The 20942-nt window shown below is 41.6% G+C and overlaps 2 protein-coding genes across 4 annotated transcripts; both read right to left on the bottom strand.

Annotated features, from left to right (window-relative positions):
- Window positions 1-52: 52 nt before the first annotated feature.
- Window positions 53-10488, bottom strand: LOC135539770 (uncharacterized). 3 transcript variants are annotated; one of them, XM_064965887.1, is made up of 10 exons: window positions 10360-10488; window positions 10152-10224; window positions 5997-9645; window positions 1968-2118; window positions 1644-1778; window positions 1427-1508; window positions 1143-1257; window positions 912-1016; window positions 650-726; window positions 53-496 (listed from the first exon to the last, which is right to left on the bottom strand). In XM_064965887.1, exons 3-10 carry the CDS (start codon window positions 9591-9593, stop codon window positions 403-405), a joined length of 4356 nt encoding a protein of 1451 aa, XP_064821959.1. In that variant the 5' UTR covers window positions 9594-9645; window positions 10152-10224; window positions 10360-10488; the 3' UTR covers window positions 53-402. The 3 variants fall into 3 exon arrangements, with proteins under 3 accessions (XP_064821959.1, XP_064821958.1, XP_064821960.1); XM_064965886.1 differs by lacking the exon at window positions 10152-10224; XM_064965888.1 differs by lacking the exon at window positions 10152-10224 and having other exon boundaries at window positions 5997-9601.
- Window positions 10489-12214: 1726 nt separating this feature from the next.
- On the bottom strand, window positions 12215-20511 carry LOC135539772 (serine/arginine-rich splicing factor 3-like). The gene is made up of 7 exons (XM_064965890.1): window positions 20435-20511; window positions 19947-20002; window positions 19527-19737; window positions 19252-19398; window positions 17536-17574; window positions 14822-14908; window positions 12215-12674 (listed from the first exon to the last, which is right to left on the bottom strand). Exons 2-7 carry the CDS (start codon window positions 19951-19953, stop codon window positions 12647-12649), a joined length of 519 nt encoding a protein of 172 aa, XP_064821962.1. The 5' UTR covers window positions 19954-20002; window positions 20435-20511; the 3' UTR covers window positions 12215-12646.
- Window positions 20512-20942: the final 431 nt, after the last annotated feature.

The following is a 20942-nucleotide window of genomic DNA, read 5'->3' as shown; positions in this document are numbered from 1 at the left end:
CCCAGTAATAGTTAGTCATATTTTCTGTCAATATGACTAATTATGGAGGCTGTTGAATGCATTATGAATTTATTAGGCATTTATAAGCTGCATAGCTTGATATTTTTCATGCAAATAGAAACCTTACAACTATAATATATAACTACCTAATATAAATGAATAGTGTTGGTATGAACATATACCTCAATGATTTTATATCTTTCCCCCCATAAACAGTAATTGAAGGAAGTACCAAAGGGAGGATCATTTCAAGTGTCACATCACTATTACTACATGATTTGTTCAATGCATTTGATATATTACACTTAGAAATAAAATACAATCATAAGGGTGTATGAGGCACAAATGTGTGTGTGCGACTGTGCTGCAGATTGGTACATCTCACAATCTTCTCCACCTTGATCAGCAGCAGCCGGATTTCTTCTTCGGGGGTTCTTTCTGCAACACCAAGCTTCCCTCTTCTTGTCGCGTCTCCTCTCCCAACTGCTTTAGCGTCCTTGAAGCAACAAACCAAATCAATGCTCGACTATTCACAGAGAGTCACTTTCCACAAGCAGAAGACGACAACACGCAAAACAGACAACAGCCAAATCCACACTATGCATACCAACAACAGCTTCCACATTAAACATCAGTCTGCATGTCTTACCTTGCCAGCGTTTCCATAGACAGAGTGACATTGTCACCTGTGGCAGCACTACACTCCATGAAGAGCATGCCGTACCCCTGTAAGAGTGACATCAATAATAGTATTGTACTTATGAATAATTTAAATCCTGCGTTGGTACACACCTCAATTTCAGCACCAGCTACAAAACTGTAAAATACTCATTTAGAACACGTCCCTTACCACATGTTAATCCTACAGCCCAGTTGCCCAAATTCTGGCTGTTCAAGTTACAGTAACATACCGTTGCCAGGTTTTCCCCTTCACGAGTGTGAACCTCTCGTTCTAGATCAGCACAATCGGCCTTGTTCCCAAGAAGTATAACGATGACGTCATCTGGGGCCCCTTCCTACAAAATACAAAGTTAATGACATATCAGCACAACAGATAACTCTGAATCCTGCAAAACAATTGTGTTGTTACATAGTTGTTCTTTGCTTCTAAAAACGAAAGGCATGATTTAAATGCCCCCTACCTGAACGCAGTTGACCCAGTAGCGGATGTCACAGAAGCTCTGAGAGGAAGTGATGTCATACATCAGGACTAGCCCCTGGGCTCTGTGGAACACCTGCCTGGTGATACTGTGATACCTGGGGAAAACAGTAAATAATAAGATGTTACAATAGTCTAATATGAATGTAATTATATACTGACAAATAAAACACACACGATGGGTTCAAATAAGAACAGAGGAACAGATTCTGTATCTAATGCTTGATGTACAACGACCAACTGTGATGAACTTAGGGCTAGTGTCACCTTTCTTGACCTGCAGTGTCCCATAACTGTAAAGTCACTGTGCTGCCATCCACTGTCACAGGCTGTATACAGGTATCAATACCTGCTCGGAACAGAAACAAACAAACACGAAACCAGACGAATGAGCAGCACAGTAACATTGTACCATGGTGCTTGTTTCTTCACACGACATGGAAGGGCATGGTGCCAAACATACAAATAGGATAATGATACTCACCAATGGTAGCATAGTGGTCCATACAGAACTCGCCACTTTGGAAGCGCTTCATGAAGGACGTTTTGCCCACACTGCTGTTTCCAACCATCACCACGTTGTAGGGGTTTGATCGAGAGCCATTGCTTCCTAAGGTACCTGGAGGCAAGGGGATCAAAGAGACTGGTCTATTACAGTCACTATCACTTCTCTGATCTTACTCAAAGTCAAGCGGAGCAAAGGGCCTCAACAACTCATCTCGAGCAAATTAATTCTAGGTCGATTTACTTACTCAAGACTAACCTTATACCCCGTGTACCCCCCTCACTGCTGCCATTCTATTCTTACCAGATGGCTGTTTCTTCTTCTCTCTGGTGTCCGGGCTCTTCTCCACACGCTCTGCCTTTTCTTGATCTCTTTTATTCCCATGGCCTGGCTGTGGAGCTGCAGCCACTTGTTCAGACCCTCCGCCACTCAAAGCAGCGCTTGAGGTAACAACCTTAGACAAATAGAAAACGTTATCTCTCAAAAATAAAAGGATATGCTAATCTCTTCAATGTGAAATGTGTGATACTGTTGTGTGTTCAATATCCTGCATACTATCTGGTATACACGGTTCGTAAAACATTTAAATGTAACAAATTAGATGTTTAACAGTGGGGCAGAAAAGTATTTAGTCAGTCACCAATTGTGCAAGTTCTCCCACTTAAAAAGATGAGGCCTGTAATTTTCATGATAGGTACACTTTAACTATGACAGACACAATGAGAAAAAAAAAATCACATTGTAGGATGTTTAATGAATTTATTTGCAAATTATGGTGGAAAATAAGTATTTGGTCACCTACAAACAAGATGTATGGCTCTCACAGACCTGTAACAACTTCTTTAAGAGGCTCCTCTGTCCTCCACTCATTACCTGTATTAATGGCACCTGCTTGAACTTGTTATCAGTATAAAAGACACCTGTCCACAACCTCAAAAAGTCACACTCCAAACTCCACTATGGCCAAGATCAAAGAGCTGTCAAAGGACACCAGAAACAAAATTGTAGACCTGCACCAGGCTGGGAAGACTGAATCTGCAATAGGTAAGCAGCTTGGTTTAAAGAAATCAACTGTGGGAGCAATTATTAGGAAATGGAAGACATACAAGACCACTGATAATCTCCCTCGATCTGGGGCTCCATGCAAGATCTCACCCCGTGGGGTCAAAATGATCACAAGAACGGTGAGCAAAAATCCCAGAACCACGCGGCGGGACCTAGTGAATGACCTGCAGAGAGCTGGGATCAAAGTAACAAAGTCTACCATCGGTAACACACTACGCCGCCAGTGAATCAAATCCTGCAGTGCCAGACGTGTCCCCCCTAAGCCAGTACATGTCCAGGCCCGTCCAAAGTTTGCTAGAGAGCATTTGGATGATCCAGAAGAAGATTGGGAGAATGTCATATGGTCAGATGAAACCAAAATATAAAACTTTTTGGTAAAAACTCAACTCGTCGTGTTTGGAGGACGAAGAATGCTGAGTTGCATCCAAAGAACACCATAACCACGGTGAAGCATGGGGGGGTGGAAACATCATGCTTTGGGGCTGTTTTTCTGCAAAGGGACCAGGATGACTGATCCGTGTAAAGGAAAGAATGAATGGGGCCATGTATCATGAGTTTGAGTGAAAACCTCCTTCCATCAGCAAGGGCATTGAAGATTAAACGTGGCTGGGTCTTTCAGCATGACAATGATCCCAAACACACCGCCCGGACAATGAAGGAGTGGCTTCGTAAGAAGCATTTCAAGGTCCTGGAGTGGCCTAGCCAGTCTCCAGATCTCAACCCCATAGAAAATCTTTGGAGGGAGTTGAAAGTCCGCATTGCCCAGCAACAGCCCCAAAACATCACTGCTCTAGAGATCTGCATGGAGGAATGGGCCAAAATACCAGCAACAGTGTGTGAAAACCTTGTGAAGACTTACAGAAAACGTTTGACCTCTGTCATTGCCAACAAAGTGTATATAACAAAGTATTGAGATAAACTTTTGCTATTGACCAAATACTTATTTTCCACCATAATTTGCAAATATATTCATTAAAAATCCTACAATGTGATTTTCTGAAATTTTTTCTCTCATTTTGTCTGTCATAGTTGAAGTGTACCTATGATGAAAATTACAGGCCTCTCATCTTTAAGTGGGAGAACTTGCACAATTGGTGGATGGCTAAATACTTTTTTGCCACACTGTACGTGCCTTCAGAATGTATTCACACCCTTTGACTTTTTCCAGGTTTTGTTGCGTTACACCCTGAATTTAAAACAGAGCTGGTTGAAGTTTCTATTGTGTTATTGAATGACTCAAAATCCTCTGTGATCGTTTTAGCATCTGACTCAAAGAAATGATCTGACAATTCCCTAGAGCTGGGAAATGTGAGGACACCACCTCAGCATGCTCACTTTCCTGCCTCCTCTCTTCCTGTTTCTTCCACTCCTGTGTTATTGGCTTACACACAATATTCCATAATGTGAAAGTGGAATTGTGTTTTTAGAAATGTTCACTGATTAATAAAAATAAACTCTTCAACCCCTGTTATGGAAAGCCTTTTTTTGTCCCATCGCTGCAACGCACTCAGGAGAGGCAAAGGTCGACATTGTTACTGCACAATACTAACCTAAATGACAGAGTGAAAAGGAAGGCTGTACAGAATAAAAAAATATTCCAATAAGGCTCTAAAGTAAAACTGTGATAGAGAAATTATTTTATGTCCTGAATACAAAGCTTTATGTTTGGGACAAATCCAACATCACTGACTACTACACTTCATATTTTCAAGCATGGTGGTGGTTGCATCATGTTATGGGTATACTTGTCATCAGCAAGGACTGAGGAGGTTTTTTTAGGATAAAAAGAAATGGAATAGAGCTAAGCCCAAGCAAAATGCTAGAGGGAAAACCTGGTTCAGTCTGCTTTCCAACAGACATGGAGACAAATTCACTTTTCAGCCGGACAATAACCTAAAACACAAGGCCAAACATACACTGGAGTTTCTGACCAAGACGACATTTAAATGTTACTGAGTGGCGTAGTTAAAGTTGACTTAAATTGTCTTGAAATTCTAATGGCAAGACTTGAAAATGGCTGTCTTGCAATGATCAACAACCAACTTGACAGAGCATGAAGAATTTAAAAAAGAATAATGTGCAAATATTGTACAATCCAGGTGTGCAAAGCTTATGCTGACCAGAGCGTCTGCGTGTGCCATCGCGCACATGTTGATTCGTCCACCCACACGAAACGCAATCAGGACACGCCGGTTGAAATCTAAAAACGAACTCTGAACCAACTATATTCATTTGGGGACACACTTTAAGGTGCATTACCACCACCAACTGGACCTCAAATTCATATTTCAATCACCCAGGTGGGTAAATGCTCTTAAAAATCAATGAGGAGATGGGAGAGGCAGGACTGGCAGCGTGTCAAGCCTCACAAATAGAACCAAGTTCTATATTAGCACCTGGCTATGCACGAGCAGTGTGGGTGTGGTGATTGAATAACATGTGTACATTTATTTTGCAACGTGTGCACTGCAATATAAATGTACACATATATGTTATTCAATCACCACACTGCTCATGCTAATCTGCGTAGCCAGACGCTAATATAGAACTTGGTTAAATTTGTGAGGCTTGACGTTCTGCAAGTCCTGCGAGCGGTCTGGTCAGTAACCAGAAACAATCACAGCTGTAATCATTGCCAAAGGTAATTCTAAAATGTATTGACTCAGGGGTGTGAATACTTGTAGATATTTCTGCATTTTATTTTCCCAAAAATGTGCAAAAAAAATCCTAAACCATGTTTTCACTGTCATTATGGGGTCTTGCATGTAGATGGGGGAGGAAAAAAAATACCCATTTAATCGATTTTTAATACAGGCTGTAACATGTGGAAAAAGTCAAGGGGTATGAATGCTTTCTGAAGGCACTGCATTTTGAAAGGTTAGGGCCGAGGTCAGACTTACAGCCTATGAACAATTTCCAAGTATATAAAAAAACAGACAAAAGGTAGAAGTTCAAACATGTTCTTTCTGGGACGGCAGGTAGCCTAGTGTTTAGAGTGTTGAGCCAGTAACCGAAACGTTGCTGGATCGAATCCCCGAGCTGACAAGGTAAAAATCTGTCATTCTGCCCCTGAACCAGGCAGTTAACCCACTGTAGGCCGTCATTGTAAATAAGAATTTGTTCTTAACTGACTTGACAGGTTAAAAAAAAAAAAAAATCCAATGAGCCTTCCAATAAACGCATCAAATTCCTAGTTGTGACAAATCTCTTTTCTTTATTATAACATTTTTCAAGAATGAGAATCATTTGTAAGAAATGCCACAGTACCTCTATGAATATTGTCTCCTTCTCTGTGCTCTTCCTCTCCCGTTGGTCCTCCAGACTGACAGCTTTAACCCTGCGCTCCTCTTGAAATCGTTCCGAAATAACATTGACATCCGGATCTCCAATGGCTTCCTCTCTGACCTCTTCCCCCGTTACCTTTTCTCCTGTCTCCTGCTTTTCTTCCTCTGAGTGGAGTCCACCTGGTGTCCGACGGGTAGAGCCCATCTTTCTTCTCTTCCCTGTAGCTTTGGATTGATTACCATCCTTGTGAGATTGGGAACTCAGAGAGAGAGATAATTTTGAAGGAAGACTGGGGCTTGGTGTTGAAAGACGTTCCATGTAAGCAGTTTGGGTGAGTCTATGAGAATCTATACAAACCATATCACCTGACTCTTGGGTTGCTAAACCACAGGAAGTTTGGTTGCTTTCGCTCTCAGCGGCTATTTTCACTTCCATCTCCTCCGCCTCTCTAACTTTAAGTTCTACAAACTCAGACTTTAAGGCAGATTCTCCTTCTACTATGGTTTCTGTCACCTGCCCCACTGTCACCTTTTCTAGAAGTTCCTCAAGCTCATTCTTTTCTATGCTAGACTCAAATTCTACTGCTATCATGACTGCTCCCACATCTTCTAGAACCTCTGTGTCTTTTTCTTTCTCATCCTCCTTTCCCTCTGTTCTCTCCTCTCCTTGTCTATCTCGAGGAGCCCTGCGAGTGGAACCCATCTTCCTTTTTCTCCGTGGGGCGCCTGCCGTTTCTTTCGGACCAAGAAAACTCTGCAGTGAGGGGGGATCTGGAGGGGAGTCAGTGTTTTCTCTTGATTCACAGAGTGTTACCTCCAATGATGTTTCTTCGTGTTGCAAACCAGAGACATTAGGATTTGAGTTCAGTGTGTCATTGGTCAGGTAGGACTCCACAGTGGGAAAATCAGGGTTGTGAAGAGTTTGGCTACTATCAGTCAACTCAGATTCACTTTGAAGAATGAGTTGTGTTGCCATGGATTCATCATTTACGATTGACTGTCTCTTACTTTCTATTTCGTTACCATCCATTCGTCTCTTTTGATTTAAAGTACTGACAGAAAAGCTGAGGTCAGTCAGGACTTTCTCATCTCTTTTTTCTCCTTTGTTCTTCTCTTTACCAGCTCCATCCTTTGATTCCATCAACATTTCAAACTCCATGTCCTCTCCCTTGTCTTCTATCACCCCAGTTTTTTTAATTTCTTGTTTTTCCTCTGTGCCCCCTTCTCTTTGTGCAGGATGCCTGCGAGTCGACCCCATCTTTCTCCTCCTGCTTGGAGAGGAACTCTGATTGGAGTCTGCGTTTGCTGCATTATCACCTTGGTCCTGAACACTCTGCAGTAAGGGTGGTTTGAGAAAGGAGTTGGTGCATTCATCGGAGTATGAAGCTTGGACGAGTTGACTAGCGGAGATATTAGGATCAGTGCTCAAAGGCTCATCTGTTTGGCGGGGCTCTGTTGTGATAGTTGCACCATCATACGTAATTTGGCTGCCAACACCCACTTCATTTACAAGCAGCACGTGATCACTAACTTCCCCCTCGCTGAGTAAAATGACTGATGTGTCCAGTCCGCTTGTGGTATTGGAGTCAGTGTTTGCATCCTCCTCATTCCCTTGAATACTCTGCAGTAATAGTGGGTTGAGAATGAGAAAGGGGTTAGTGATTTCCACACATGGAGGATGGATGAGTTGACTAGGAGAGATATTGGGATCCGTGCTCAAGGTGTCGTCGGACTCTATTGTAAGAGCATGATTATATATTATTTGGCTGCAGTCACTCACTTCAGAATCATTCCGAAACAACGTATAATCACCAACTTCCTCCTCGCTGAGAAAAGGGTCTCTTGATTGGAGGCCTTCAGTGTTGGACTGGAACAATGGGTCAACTATGTGAGCCATGCTTGCTTCACTTTTGCTCTCAGTTTCTATATTGCCAGTTTCTATAAATACAGTGGCTCTGTTGTCTTCGTTATACAATTGATCATCAATACCAAATGAAGAGATGACATGGTCAAAAGGGGTTGGTTCAATCAGAACATCCTCTCCTTTCTCATCATCTGCTCTATGCTCTGGTTCCAATAACATCAGAGGCTTTTCCAATGTTTTAACACCGAATCCTTCCACTGTTCCCATGTCCCACTCTAACTGCTCTATCGCTTCTATGTTTTCTGTGTCTTCCTCTGTTTGGAAATTCCCCTTTCCCATCTGCTCGCCTTCCTTCTCGTCTCCACTGGCACTGCCTTTAGGCTCCATAGACATTTGACACGCAGTCTCGATACCACACACTTGTTCTTTTCCCACGATGGCCTCTTCACCCTCACCATAAAGATACCGATATTTACGTATCTTACTCTCTCCATGTTCTTCCACCCTGCGAGTAGAACCCATCTTTCTTCTTCTCCCTGGAAAGCTGGATCCTGTCTGAGCACGTTCGTCGTGACCGAAAGAGCTATCCGAGGGGGTTGATTTTAAAAAGGAGGTAATATCCTCACTTCGCTCAGGTTGATAGCTTTCTACATTGTCTAGTTGTTGAAAATGAGGTCTATATGCCAGTACTATATTTTCTTCAACTATCAGATCAACAAAGTCCTCTGCTTCATCTCTTTGGTGCAATGCTTCCTGATTGCCTGGTCCAATAGAGTTAATATCTTGGACTTTGGACTCATTTAGATCAGGTTGAAGTTTCTTTTCACCTTCTCCACTTTGGAGGACTATTGTGTTACTGAATGACTCAAAATCTTCTGTGATAGTTGAAGCGTCTGACTCAAGGTATTGATCTGATGAATGCCTAGAGATGTTTAATGTGGATGACTCCGCCTCAGCATGCTCACTTTCCTGCCTCCCCTTTTCCGGTTTCTTCCAGTCCTCTGCTATGGGTTCAGCAGCGAATCCTTGAACAGCTTGCAATGCAAGGTCAAGAGACAGATGGGGGAGTGAGTCGGTTCCAGGAGTATCTTGAAGCAATTCACTCCTATAACTAGCCACAGCTTCACTACTAGGTTCAGTATCCTCACCAACTTCCTCTTTACATTTGTCATCTGATTCGTCGGGTGTGTTTGAAGCAAACAAAAGAAACTCACATTGACTTCTCCTCTCAGTGTCCATTTCAATTTTGTTTGGTCCCAGGAGCCCTTCAGTGTTGCTGTGGGACTCAAATTCCACAACGGATGCCTGAAGTTCTAAGGATGTTTCGGTGTCTCCAGTTTCGTCATGTTGTTTCTCCCCAAAGTCTGTCTCTTCTCGGTTGCCTTTATTCCTACGAGTAGACCCCATTTTCTTCCTCTTCCCTGCAGTGTCAGGTGATTGTAGCAGATATGGGTTTCCAGGTTGAGACAGGTGTGACTCTTCGAGGTCATTTAGTGATGGATTAACATCTTCCATGAATTGTGGTGTTATTGAATATAAGCCCTTCGATGAGAAAAGGTCTGTTTGTATGGTTAACGAAACCGAATCAGCCCCAACTCCTTTCCTTTGAGCTGACGACATTTCGGACTCATCGTTCTTAGTCTCATTTTCATCTTGATTCCGAGGGCGTCTTCGTGACGACCCCATTTTCACTTTTCTTGATTTCTTGTCAGACATGGTTCTTCCTATATCACCACACAGATGGTAGGTTGTTAATCCTTAAATCTTGCTGGAATTAAAAAGGCTTCCAGTTAAGATATGCTCTTTGTAACTTTTATACAATACAATTAACTTATTGTGAAGGCACCACAAATGTTTAGGCACTAAGATGTTTAAGCCGACACTCCCAGTTATGTAACTAATGCATAACTAACACACAAATGTTATCTGAACAATTATTTAACTCAAAGCCAAGATTAGACACTATATTCACCAAAGGTAAGGCGAATACACATTTACATTAAATGCACCAGCTAATAATCACAGTAGGGTTATCAATTACATGCAAGTTATGCAAACAATAGGTTTGCAACTACCCCCCCATCTTAAACACTGTATGATGAATAATTTCCTGTTTCCAATGTCAACAACACCCCAGTGTCACACAGAACAGTCCCTCTAGACATCCGCATTGCCTCACGACTTTCAACTGCTCCGGCTTATCGCCTAGAATCTGGTTTGACGTTACACTAATAAGAAAACATTTTTAAAATGCAGATGAAAGTGACTACTCACAATTCTTCTTTTCCTTTTTAAAAAGGTGGAGATTTGCAGACATGAGTAAATGTAGATGCTGGTTTTTTCATTGCTGAAACCATGTCATCACAAATGTGTTTAAAATAATTCTAGTCATTAGTATAATACCTAATCTTTTGAAATTTTCCAATGCAAATTAACCTGACATACGCCTTCCACCAACAACCACAATACTTTATGTACTCACCTCCAGAATCCACTTGTGACTTCTACCTTCAGATGAGATGTTCAGGAAATCATTTAAAAACGTATCCAAAAAAAACAACACTATGATGTCAAGTCCTAGCTAGTATAGCATGACAGGTTTAACTCTTCTGTTGAAACCGTTTCCGATTTCAGCAACTGTGACCAAAGACTTCCTGTGTAATTGAGACTAGCTCTTATGTCGAAACAAACTGAACTGCGCAAACATCCTTGAACATCCTGCTAAACTAATAGCTTTAAGGCAGTTCTGGTCATGAGAACTTCACTGTGAATACATTATGGCGAAGTTTAAAAAAAAACACCATTTCTTACTGTTACCAACTAATAATGATGTATTTACACATCATCACACACATGGGCCTTTTACCCTTCATGGTTTAACTGGCATTATGATTACAGTAAATCCTGGATGGGCGAAAGGGAATATCAGTCAAATTTTGTTTAACCAAATACAGCTCTGAATTAGCAGTGGTCATTGTTTCCCAGCCGTATTTAACTATGACTTAAGGGATTGCAAGTTATCCAACTTAGAATAAATTGAAAAGACATACATTTGCAATGCAGGCGGAGCTACCCAAATCATTCAATCTGTGACTCAGATTTTCAACCCGAGTCACAAATTTCCATCTTAAGAACAATTTAATGACTAAGCTTTGATTTACACATCAATCCCTCCATCTCCCATCCAAGAATCTAGCATTCAGGGGCTGAGTCACTGGCTTACTGGGGCTCTCTCATGCCGTCCCTGGAGGGGGTGCGTCACCTGAGTGGGTTGATTCACTGATGTGGTCATCCTGTCTGGGTTGGCACCCCCCCTTGGGTTGTGCCATGGCGGAGATCTTTGCGGGCTATACTCAGCTTTGTCTCAGGATGGTAAGTTGGTGGTTGAAGATATCCCTCTAGTGGTGTGGGGGCTGTGCTTTGGCAAAGTGGGTGGGGTTATATCCTTCCTGTTTGGCCCTGTCCGGGGGTCTCCTCGGGTGGGGCCACAGTGTCTCCTGACCCCTCCTGTCTCAGCCTCCAGTAGTTTACGTGTCGGGGGACTGGGGTCAGTTTGTTATATCTGGAGTACTTCTCCTGTCCAATTTGGTGTCCTGTGTGAATCTAAGTGTGCGTTCCCTAATTCTCTCTCGGAGGACCTGAGCCCTAGGACCATGCCCCAGGACTGCCTGACATGATGACTCCTTGCTGTCCCCAGTCCACCTGGCCGTGCTGCTGCTCCAGTTTCAACTGTTCTGCCTTATTATTATTCGACCATGCTGGTCATTTATGAACATTTGAACATCTTGGCCATGTTCTGTTATAATCTCCACCCGGCACAGCCGGAAGAGGACTGGCCACCCCACATAATGCTCTCTCTAATTCTCTTTCTTTCTCTCTCTCGGAGGACCTGAGCCCTAGGACCATGCCCCAGGACTACCTGACATGATGACTCCTTGCTGTCCCCAGTCCACCTGGCCGTGCTGCTGCTCCAGTTTCAACTGTTCTGCCTTATTATTATTATTCGACCATGCTGGTCATTTATGAACATCTTGGCCATGTTCTGTTATAATCTCTACCCGGCACAGCCAGAAGAGGACTGGCCACCCCACATAGCCTGGTTCCTCTCTAGGTTTCTTCCTAGGTTTTGGCCTTTCTAGGGAGTTTTTCCTAACCACCGTGCTTCTACACCTGCATTGCTTGCTGTTTGGGGTTTTAGGCTGGGTTTCTGTACAGCACTTTGAGATATCAGCTGATGTACGAAGGGCCATATAAATACATTTGATTTGATTCAGTGAGCCACAATCAAAAGTAAATTAAACATAACTCAAAACAATCCAAAAAGTTATACCCAGGGAAACCTGTTACCAAATGTTTAATTCAATCACTTCAAACAGTTTAACAGAAACAAATACAAAGTAGTTGAGTTACCACATTCTACTCAACATGCAGTGTGACAACTACTTCCTGTATGAATTCTACTTCAGAATTTATGGGGGAAATAATTGTGTGGACTGAAAACATTTTCTAAATCAATCCTTTGACAATGCGTCATGTAAATTTAAACAAATTAAAACAGGACACATTTGGTAAAATAAAGACAGTAATTTGTGAATGATACAGTTTGCAAAGACGGAATTGTTTCAAAGATGGATAGACACGGCCGTTTCACTTCATAAAAAGGAAGAAAGAAAAAACAAATCTAAAAGATTATTTAAAAATGAAACGCACTCATCCAAAACCTGATTCAATACAAGAGACATCCTCAGGGTTGGACTTCAGACTGTCACTCACTTTCTCTCCGTGGTCCTAGAGCGGCTGGGGGAAAAACAAGGATCTGTCAGAAACAATAACTTGCACTACAATCCAATGTCCACAGCCCTACAAATACAGTGGGGTCCGAAATTATTGACACCTTTGATAAAGACGAGCAAAAATGACTGCGTAAAGACATTTTACATTTAGAAGATGCTCTTATCCAGAGCGATGTCCAGTATTGTGCAAACTAGGGCTGACCCAATTTAGTCGACTTTGCGATTGTTTGGTCAAAAACTGTTGGTCGACCGAGATTTCTGTAGGCGAGCAGTCAAATAGATTTTTTTGTTGTTATGTGCATAACAGCGAGGTTAACCAGCATATTGGTGTTGAACAATTTTTTACTTTACCTTTATTTACCTAGGCAAGTCAGTTAAGAACAAATTCTTATTTTCCATGACGGCCTAGGAACAGTGGGTTAACTGCCTTGTTCAGGGGCAGAACGACAGATAAAAAAATAATGTTTTTATACTTTGACAGCTCGGGGATTTGATCTTGCAACCTTTCGGTTACAAGTCCAATGCGCTAACCACTAGGCTACCTGCCACCCAGCAATGTGGTGGAGGCAGCAGCGGAGTAAAAAGACGAGGAAACAGCCCTTGCTTTAATTGTCTAAGAAAATTGATTACAGAAGATACCAACTTAATTAGGTCCATAATCAATACCCTAACTGTTAGCAGGCTTCTAGTTGTGGCCCTGTATAACCACCATCGTGTTGTAGGTCTAAGAGCGCGTCCTGTTTAGTCTTAATACCGTAACTTACATAGGTTTATATTTCATAGCAATCATTTATTCGTTAATTTCATCACATTGCATTGCATTTCAAAGCATGAATGGCTCGTATGCCATCAAGCATTTGCTTTAAAATGAAATAAAAAGGGAGCTTTGGATAATTAGCCTAAACAATAAATAAACCGCAATTCATGCAACTGTTTTTAGTCGCTGCTGTAATAAAGGCTTTAAAAAAAATATATATATATATATTTTTTCTTACATTTTATTTTCTTGTTCGAACAGACTGGAACATTTATAATTTACTTAATGTTGTTTACATGGTTCCAAATGGTCTTTGGAAATAGATTAATCTAACAGCACCTGTTTGGCAAACAATACAAACGCAGCACTTGCTCCTACACCCTAATTTTTCTTGATTTCCAGTAGTTTCTACAATTAAGTCAAATGTCTTTCATACCTCAACTTCCTCTTTCCCTCCTGAACAACCAGTAAACATTTGCGTTTTTAGTCCCCCCCCGTCCTCCGCATCCATTTTGCTGTTGCGGTGTTCGGACTTTGTTATAACTAATTTATTGATGTGATGATATGCTATAGTTGAGGCCCTATTGGTGACGTGCATGCAATGCATACATGTTTCACGTAAAGAGAGCAAGGGTTAAGGAAATATGGAATATTTTTCCTAGACAAATTAGCTATTTGGGTAACAGCACTTTTCAGTCAGAAACAAGAAACGAACGTGCTCTAATTATGTTGCAGCTTCAGCCCGGACAACGCTGTGCTACCTGTTTGAGTGCCTGTGACGTTCGCCAGTCACAGGCACTCACTGTTATTTTAATATTTTTGTACACCGCGTGTCCAAGCTCAGTGCATATAGATCATTTTATTCAAACACATTGGGTTTTTGGCTAAAATGTCCTGGTACTGGGTAAAGTTCATGATGCTCTTGAATGGCCATCTCAGTCTCCAGACTTGAAACCCATTGAAAACCTGTAGTTTGAATTGCAGACTGAAGCCCATAAGAGCAGACAAAGGCGCCGGAAGGACTCTGTATGTAGGAACGGTCTAAGATTCCTTCTAACGTGTTAACCAACTCATAAAACATTTCTGAAAAAGGCTTAGTGGCATCATCCTCAGTAGGTGAGGTATTGAAAGGAAATGAAAACAGGGGTGTCGATAATTGACACAACGTAAATTTTTTTTATTACTTGTTAAACAAAATCTATTTACGTGCAATTGAATTAATATAATTTACAACAATTTTAGAGCGTAGTGCATCAAAATGATTTTATAGCCATTTTTGTGCATCTTCATCAAGTGTGTCAATAACCCCACTGCACCTGTCCATATAGGAAGACGCTCGTGGATAAACAAAGACATGAAACAGACGCCATTTAACGTCATGAACGCACACTTACCTCCGGGACCTTGAGAAGGATCTTGAAGGTTTATGGTTCCTGTCTCTGGAGATAGACCTATCTCTCCTTCGGTCTCGTGACGGAGACCTAGAGAAGAACAAGTCAATTAGAGTGCGTTTCCCGATGTACTCGCATGTATTCACACTGTCAGAAATTTTACATTTGAACAGTGGTCACTTTAAGCTATAGAGCATCAATTAGTATTGACCACGTCAGAGCCATGTATAAACATTTTACAACAGGCGGCAGTGGGTTTTTAGATTGGGAGGGCCGAACATTTTTGGAGTAACATGAAACGGTACTATGGTATTCTAAAATGTTGGTATCATAAGTACCATGTTGTTTTGGGTCCGTGATATAACCGGTATACTGTGCAACATTATTAGACAGGAAATAATTCCTTAGTCTAGATAGGCTCAGAAATGTGACAAGTCACTCGGGCAAATGTAGCATCTGAAACCTGACACTTCAGTTCAGCCCCACTGGTAAGAGCAGGAGTGGAGAGATGGGGCTTTCTTGCACTATAAGATACGGGACCTTACAACACTCAAAGCGCTTTGTACACCAAAACGCCCACCCCAGAACCGCTCAAAGTCCCCCAAATAGGGAACTTAACGTTAAGATGTAAAAATATTTTTAACCCAAACTATTGCTAATGGTGAACTCTAACAATCAAAATCAAATCTATAGTAAGCCCTGTTCAGCAGGTATAGCCAGATAAATGGCGTTTTACTGGAATAAACACTGAACATTTGCAGAGACAACAACCTAGCAAATTGCACAGGTTCTCACTCAACTAATAAAGCCTAATATCACGCAAGCCATTTTGGCATTTGAATGCTGAAGGTGCCGAGCAGATGTGCACGATCAGGAACAGTTTGACTAGGCTACTGATATTGCCTCGGGTTGTTCGGCATGCAAAATGACTTGTGGATCAATGACTGGCAACAGTTACATGCAGTTTGCCACTAAAGAGAGGATGCGTTAGTGGTCAGTCACAAAAGATTAGGTATTTTCGGAAGGTGGAAAGAATGTAATATGAACTTGTATTTTAAAATCAGGGTCTAAGAAAATTGATTACAGAAGATACCAACTTAATTAGGTCCATAATCAATACCCTAACTGTTAGCAGGCTTCTAGTTGTGGCCCTGTATAACCACCATCGTGTTGTAGGTCTAAGAGCGCGTCCTGTTTAGTCTTAATACCGTAACTTACATAGGCCACTAAAGGAGAGGATGCGTTAGTGGTCAGTCACATAAGATGAGGTATTTTCAGAAGGTGGAAAGAATGTAACATGAACTTGTATTTTAAAATCAGGGACCGATGCAGATTGGTGAATCTTTACATCCCTACTAGTTAGATAGCTACCACAAATCTAACTTCTTGGTGACAGGGGGGCAGTATTGAGTAGCTTGGATGAATAAGGTGCCCAGAGTAAACTGCCTGCTACTCTGTCCCAGATGCTAATATATGCATATTATTAGTAGTATTGGATAGAAAACTGACATTTCTAAAATTGTTTGAATTATGTCTGCGAGTATAACAAAACTCATATGGCAGGTGAAAACCTGAGAAAATGGGAAATCTGAGGCTTGTAGTTTTTCAGCTCTTTGCCATTCTAATATACAGTGTAAATGGGGTCATATTGCACTTCCTAAGGCTTCCACTAGATGTCAACAGTCTTTAGAACTTTGTTTGAGGCTTCTGTGAAGTGGGAGCGAATGAGAGGGGATTGGCCAGGTGACTGGCAGAGTGCCACAGGCTCATGACGCGCGGTCATGAGAGAGTTAGCTCTCGTTCCATTGCTTTTCTACGGACATAGGAATTCTCTGGTTGGAACATCATTGAAGATTTATGATAAAAACATCCTAAAGATTGATTCTATAGTTAGTTTGACAAGTTTCTACGGGCTGTAACGGAACTTTTTGAACTTTTCGTCCGACGTTCGGCTGGACCTGCGTTTGGATTTGTTTACCATTGATTATTGATAATGCTATTTCTGACTAATGTTGACTACACAATATAGCGGATATCTTTTTGGCTTCTTTGTTGTCTGAACGCTGTACTCAGATTATTGCATGGTTTGCTTTTTCCATAAAGTGTTTTTAAAATCTGACAGCAGTTGCATTAAGGAGAACTAGATCTGTAATACCACGTGTAACACTTGTATTTTCATCAACATTTATGATGAATATTTCTGTAAATTGATATGGCTCTCTGCAAAACCACCGCATGTTTTAGAACTACTGAATGTAACAATGTAAAATTCTATATTTTTTATATAAATATGCACAAAACATACATGTATTGTGTAACATGAAGTCCTATGAGTGTCATCTGATGAAGATCAAAGGTTAGTGATTCATTTTCTCTCTATTTGTGACTCCTCTCTTTGGCTGGAAAAATGGCTGTGTTTTTCTGTGAGTTGGTGGTGACCTAACAATCCTTGGTGGTGCTTTCGCTGTAAAGCCTTTTAGAAATCAGACACTGTGGCTGGATTAATGAGAATTTTATCTTTAAATGGTTTAAAATACTTGTATGCTTGAGGAATTTTAATTATGAGATTTTTGTTTTTTTGAATTTGGCGCCCTGCACTTTCACTGGCGGTTGGAGAGGTTGGACGCTACCGTCCCACATATCCCAGACAGGTTAAGGTGTGGAGGCTGGGAAAAGAGGAACACTATGGAGAATGTAGTAGAGGCATTTACACTCACCTGCTTCGACTGCGGCTGAAGCTCCTCCTCCTTGGAGAGCTGGATGGAGAAGGAAAAAACGTTTGAATACAGGGTATTATTGCATCAATAACACCTGTCAAACATGACATTCCTTATTCCCGAAGAAGCATCATTCCAATCATTACACAATACCACACACAGCCTTCCTCTTTCTGCAGACGGAACAGATCAGGGGATCCTCTGCACCCCTGCTAGAGGACAGAATGCCTGGACAACCAACTGAGGTCAAAATGAGACCTCTTATAAACTCAGGAGACCGGGGAAGTTTAAATGAACACAAGCATATAAACAAAGTGAGGCAATGAATTAGAAGCTATAAAATACAAGTATGCAGACTTAAAAGCTACATACCTATACTGTTTGTTAAACAAACAAAGGGCACATTTCTTAAATCACTACCTATATTGGTCCTCATAAATGGCAATACACAGTTAATGCTAACCAGGGCAGCTCCAAGACCCCACAACTTTTGAGTTTCAGGACAAAAGCTTTATTTGTAATCTATGAGAGGGAGATTCTAAATGATAATAATTGTACTCACAAGTTGTTTGAAACTAAATTCAAGCCACACTTTCTATGACTGCCAATTGCATATTGTCAAGCAGCTGGTAAACCAAACCTGTGGTAAGCATGACACTACAAAAAGCAGGAGAAAAGCAACTTACTATTTTTGGGGGTTTGGACAAGATAGAAATGACGCAAGGAAGTCAGACTGATGGCGAGGGAGGTAGAATTTGCAGAGAGGATTTGCCACATGTTGCAAATGTTGGAGTTATGGTGTTGGTTGGCTGGAGGGGGTACAGTAGTTGTAGATTTTCCCTGTCTTTGTGTGGTTAGCCGGGGCCTGCTGTGCTGCTTGTAGGTAGTTGTGTTGATAATTGGGGAAAGTAGTTAAATCGCTGACTGGTCAGAATTGTGAGGTGGGCTGCGACGCTGACGATTGGGTTAAGGTTGGAGGAGGAGGAAGCTGAGAGCTGCATGCTCAGGAACCAATAGGCTGGAGCGGAACATGACGACTGGCCATGCCTGGGTCATGTGACACGGCACCAGCGAAGCTGATTGGGTGGGGCACAGTGCTGGCGCTGGTCAGTGGTCACATGATGCTGTAAGAGGACTAGTTGACTGACTGTCTCAGAGGGTGGTGAGAAGAGGCATGGTGATGACTCTGCAACGGGGTTCATTTTTATTAATATAGATCGAAGGCAAAAAACGAAACTGAGAAAATGAAACAAAACTGACATCCAGATAGCAATTAAATTATCAAACAAGTGCCCCCTTCTTCCGAAATTTGATGGGTGTGTTTGATGTTAATCTTAAAGAATTTACCTTAAATGTATTGCCCAGATCAACAAATGATGCCTGAATTAAACCTTTTGAAATCACCTAAATTTTGACCTGAAAAAGGGACCCAATCCCTCAGATGAGTAAATGATCCTTTCCCAGCTCTGATTGTGTCCATAGTAAAAATGTTATAATGTATCACAGCACTAACCAACCTACAGACAGTGCAGGTGTGTGTGTCTACCTGCCAAATCCAGCCCACTAAATTGAAATGATAGGACATATGATACAGTTGGAAGGGATGGAAGGGAGGGTGTGGGGTTGACTGGCAAGGTAGGTAGGTTATAAACACTTGTTGGCCTACATGTTAAAGATAAGTGATAACAAATCTAGGTGAAAGGTGATGTATCATACCGGCGTCTGACAGGCGGGCTCCCACGGCGCCTGCTGCTGTAGTCATCACGTCCAGGGCGACGGCTCCAGGAGGGTGGAGGTCCGCGGCTCCGCGAGCGTTTCTCACCATTGGACAACTCAACTCTCACTCTGCAGCCAGACAGAGTCCTGTTCACATAAAGTAATTGCAGAAGCATACTAGTTAGACTGGAATACGGCATATGACTGTTTTGCTCAAGTAATTAACTGAATTTCCCATTCTTGGTGGACAATAATGTCATTAAGTAGTGGCTTACCTCCCATCCAATTCTCTCACAGCATCAGTTGCATCTCTGGGGTCCTCAAACTCGACAAAGGCAAAGCCTGGGGGGTTCCTCGCCACCCACACACTACGCAGGGGGCCATAGTACCCAAACGCCCTCTCCAACTCAGTCTTGTTTCCACTGTTGCCCAAGTTCCCAACATATACCTTACAATCAAGAGGACAATCTCTGAGATGAGCAGGTTCTAAGAGTGAAAGGAAAGAGGAAAATGAGATACCACAAGTACTACATCCAGTCATTCACAATTCACATCACTCCCAATTTGTGACAACTCTGTGTTAAATGGCTAAACGCCCCGAACCAAACTAATCGTTTTTTATTTTATCTATTTTTTTTACATATAGGAAACAAGACTGAAAAAGACGTTGGGTGCATATCACGTTAGGTAATTACCTCCCATCTCGAAGGATACTTGTTTCCGTTGAAGGGTTGACAAAAAAAATATAAATCTGGAAGAAAGGAGGGAGAATTGATTAGCATTGATTAGTTAACTATATTGTTAGCTAGCAAGTTAACGTGCTTAGCTAACTACCAACAACGCGATTGTTTAAATATAAGTTAATACGATCGCTAGTTAGTTACAGCTTTAAGTAAGTGCATGGATAAATTAGACAGGAAAAACATGTATTGTATTAATCTGGCAGTGCTGCTCATTGTTAGCTTCCATTAGCTAATATTAGCCGTGGATGAGCATTGCGGTTAGCTTAGCAAGATGCTGGCTTTTGTTGACGGTTCAATCGAACTATTCGACTAAAGCAAAACAATTTTACAGTGCATTATGTTTTTAAATCGTAAACGGTTTTCATTCCCACATCCATTAATCACAATTGTACTCGTTATATCTGCGCCAAAGTCTCCCAACACGTTCAGACGACTCTTACCTACGAGCAGTGGTCTCCACACGGTGTTGGAAAATGGCGTTGAAATGAAATAAATAATGTCGACAGCTCGGAGTAAGTAAAGTGCTTTACCAGTGGCCTATCGCCGTCTACTGGAGTGGAGAATTATGACTACCTGACCAAGTGTGTTTTTCTTTAAAAAAAGAGCTGTGTCGAGACCAGATACCCAAATAACATGTATTTATTTATACAATGGTTCTTCTTAAGCATACATTGCATGGTACGTAATATATAGTTTATCCAGCAGGGTGTATAATTAAGCAAAACAAGAGGAGGTGTGGTATATGGCCAATATACTGTATCACGGCTAAGGGCTGTTCTTATGTACCACGCAACGCGGAGTGCCTGGATACAGCCCTTAGCCATGGTATATTGTCCATATATCACAAACCCCCGAGGTGCCTTATTGCTATAATAAATTGTTTACCAACGTTGCCAGGCAATCAGCATTCAGGACTCAAACCACCAAGTCTATAATTAATCAATAAGG

This window comes from Oncorhynchus masou, chromosome 5 (genome assembly GCF_036934945.1).
Source record: "Oncorhynchus masou masou isolate Uvic2021 chromosome 5, UVic_Omas_1.1, whole genome shotgun sequence".
NCBI lineage: Eukaryota > Metazoa > Chordata > Actinopteri > Salmoniformes > Salmonidae > Oncorhynchus > Oncorhynchus masou.
The sequence above is the reverse complement of the archived record's forward strand: the minus strand, read 5'-3'. Positions and strand labels throughout refer to the sequence as shown.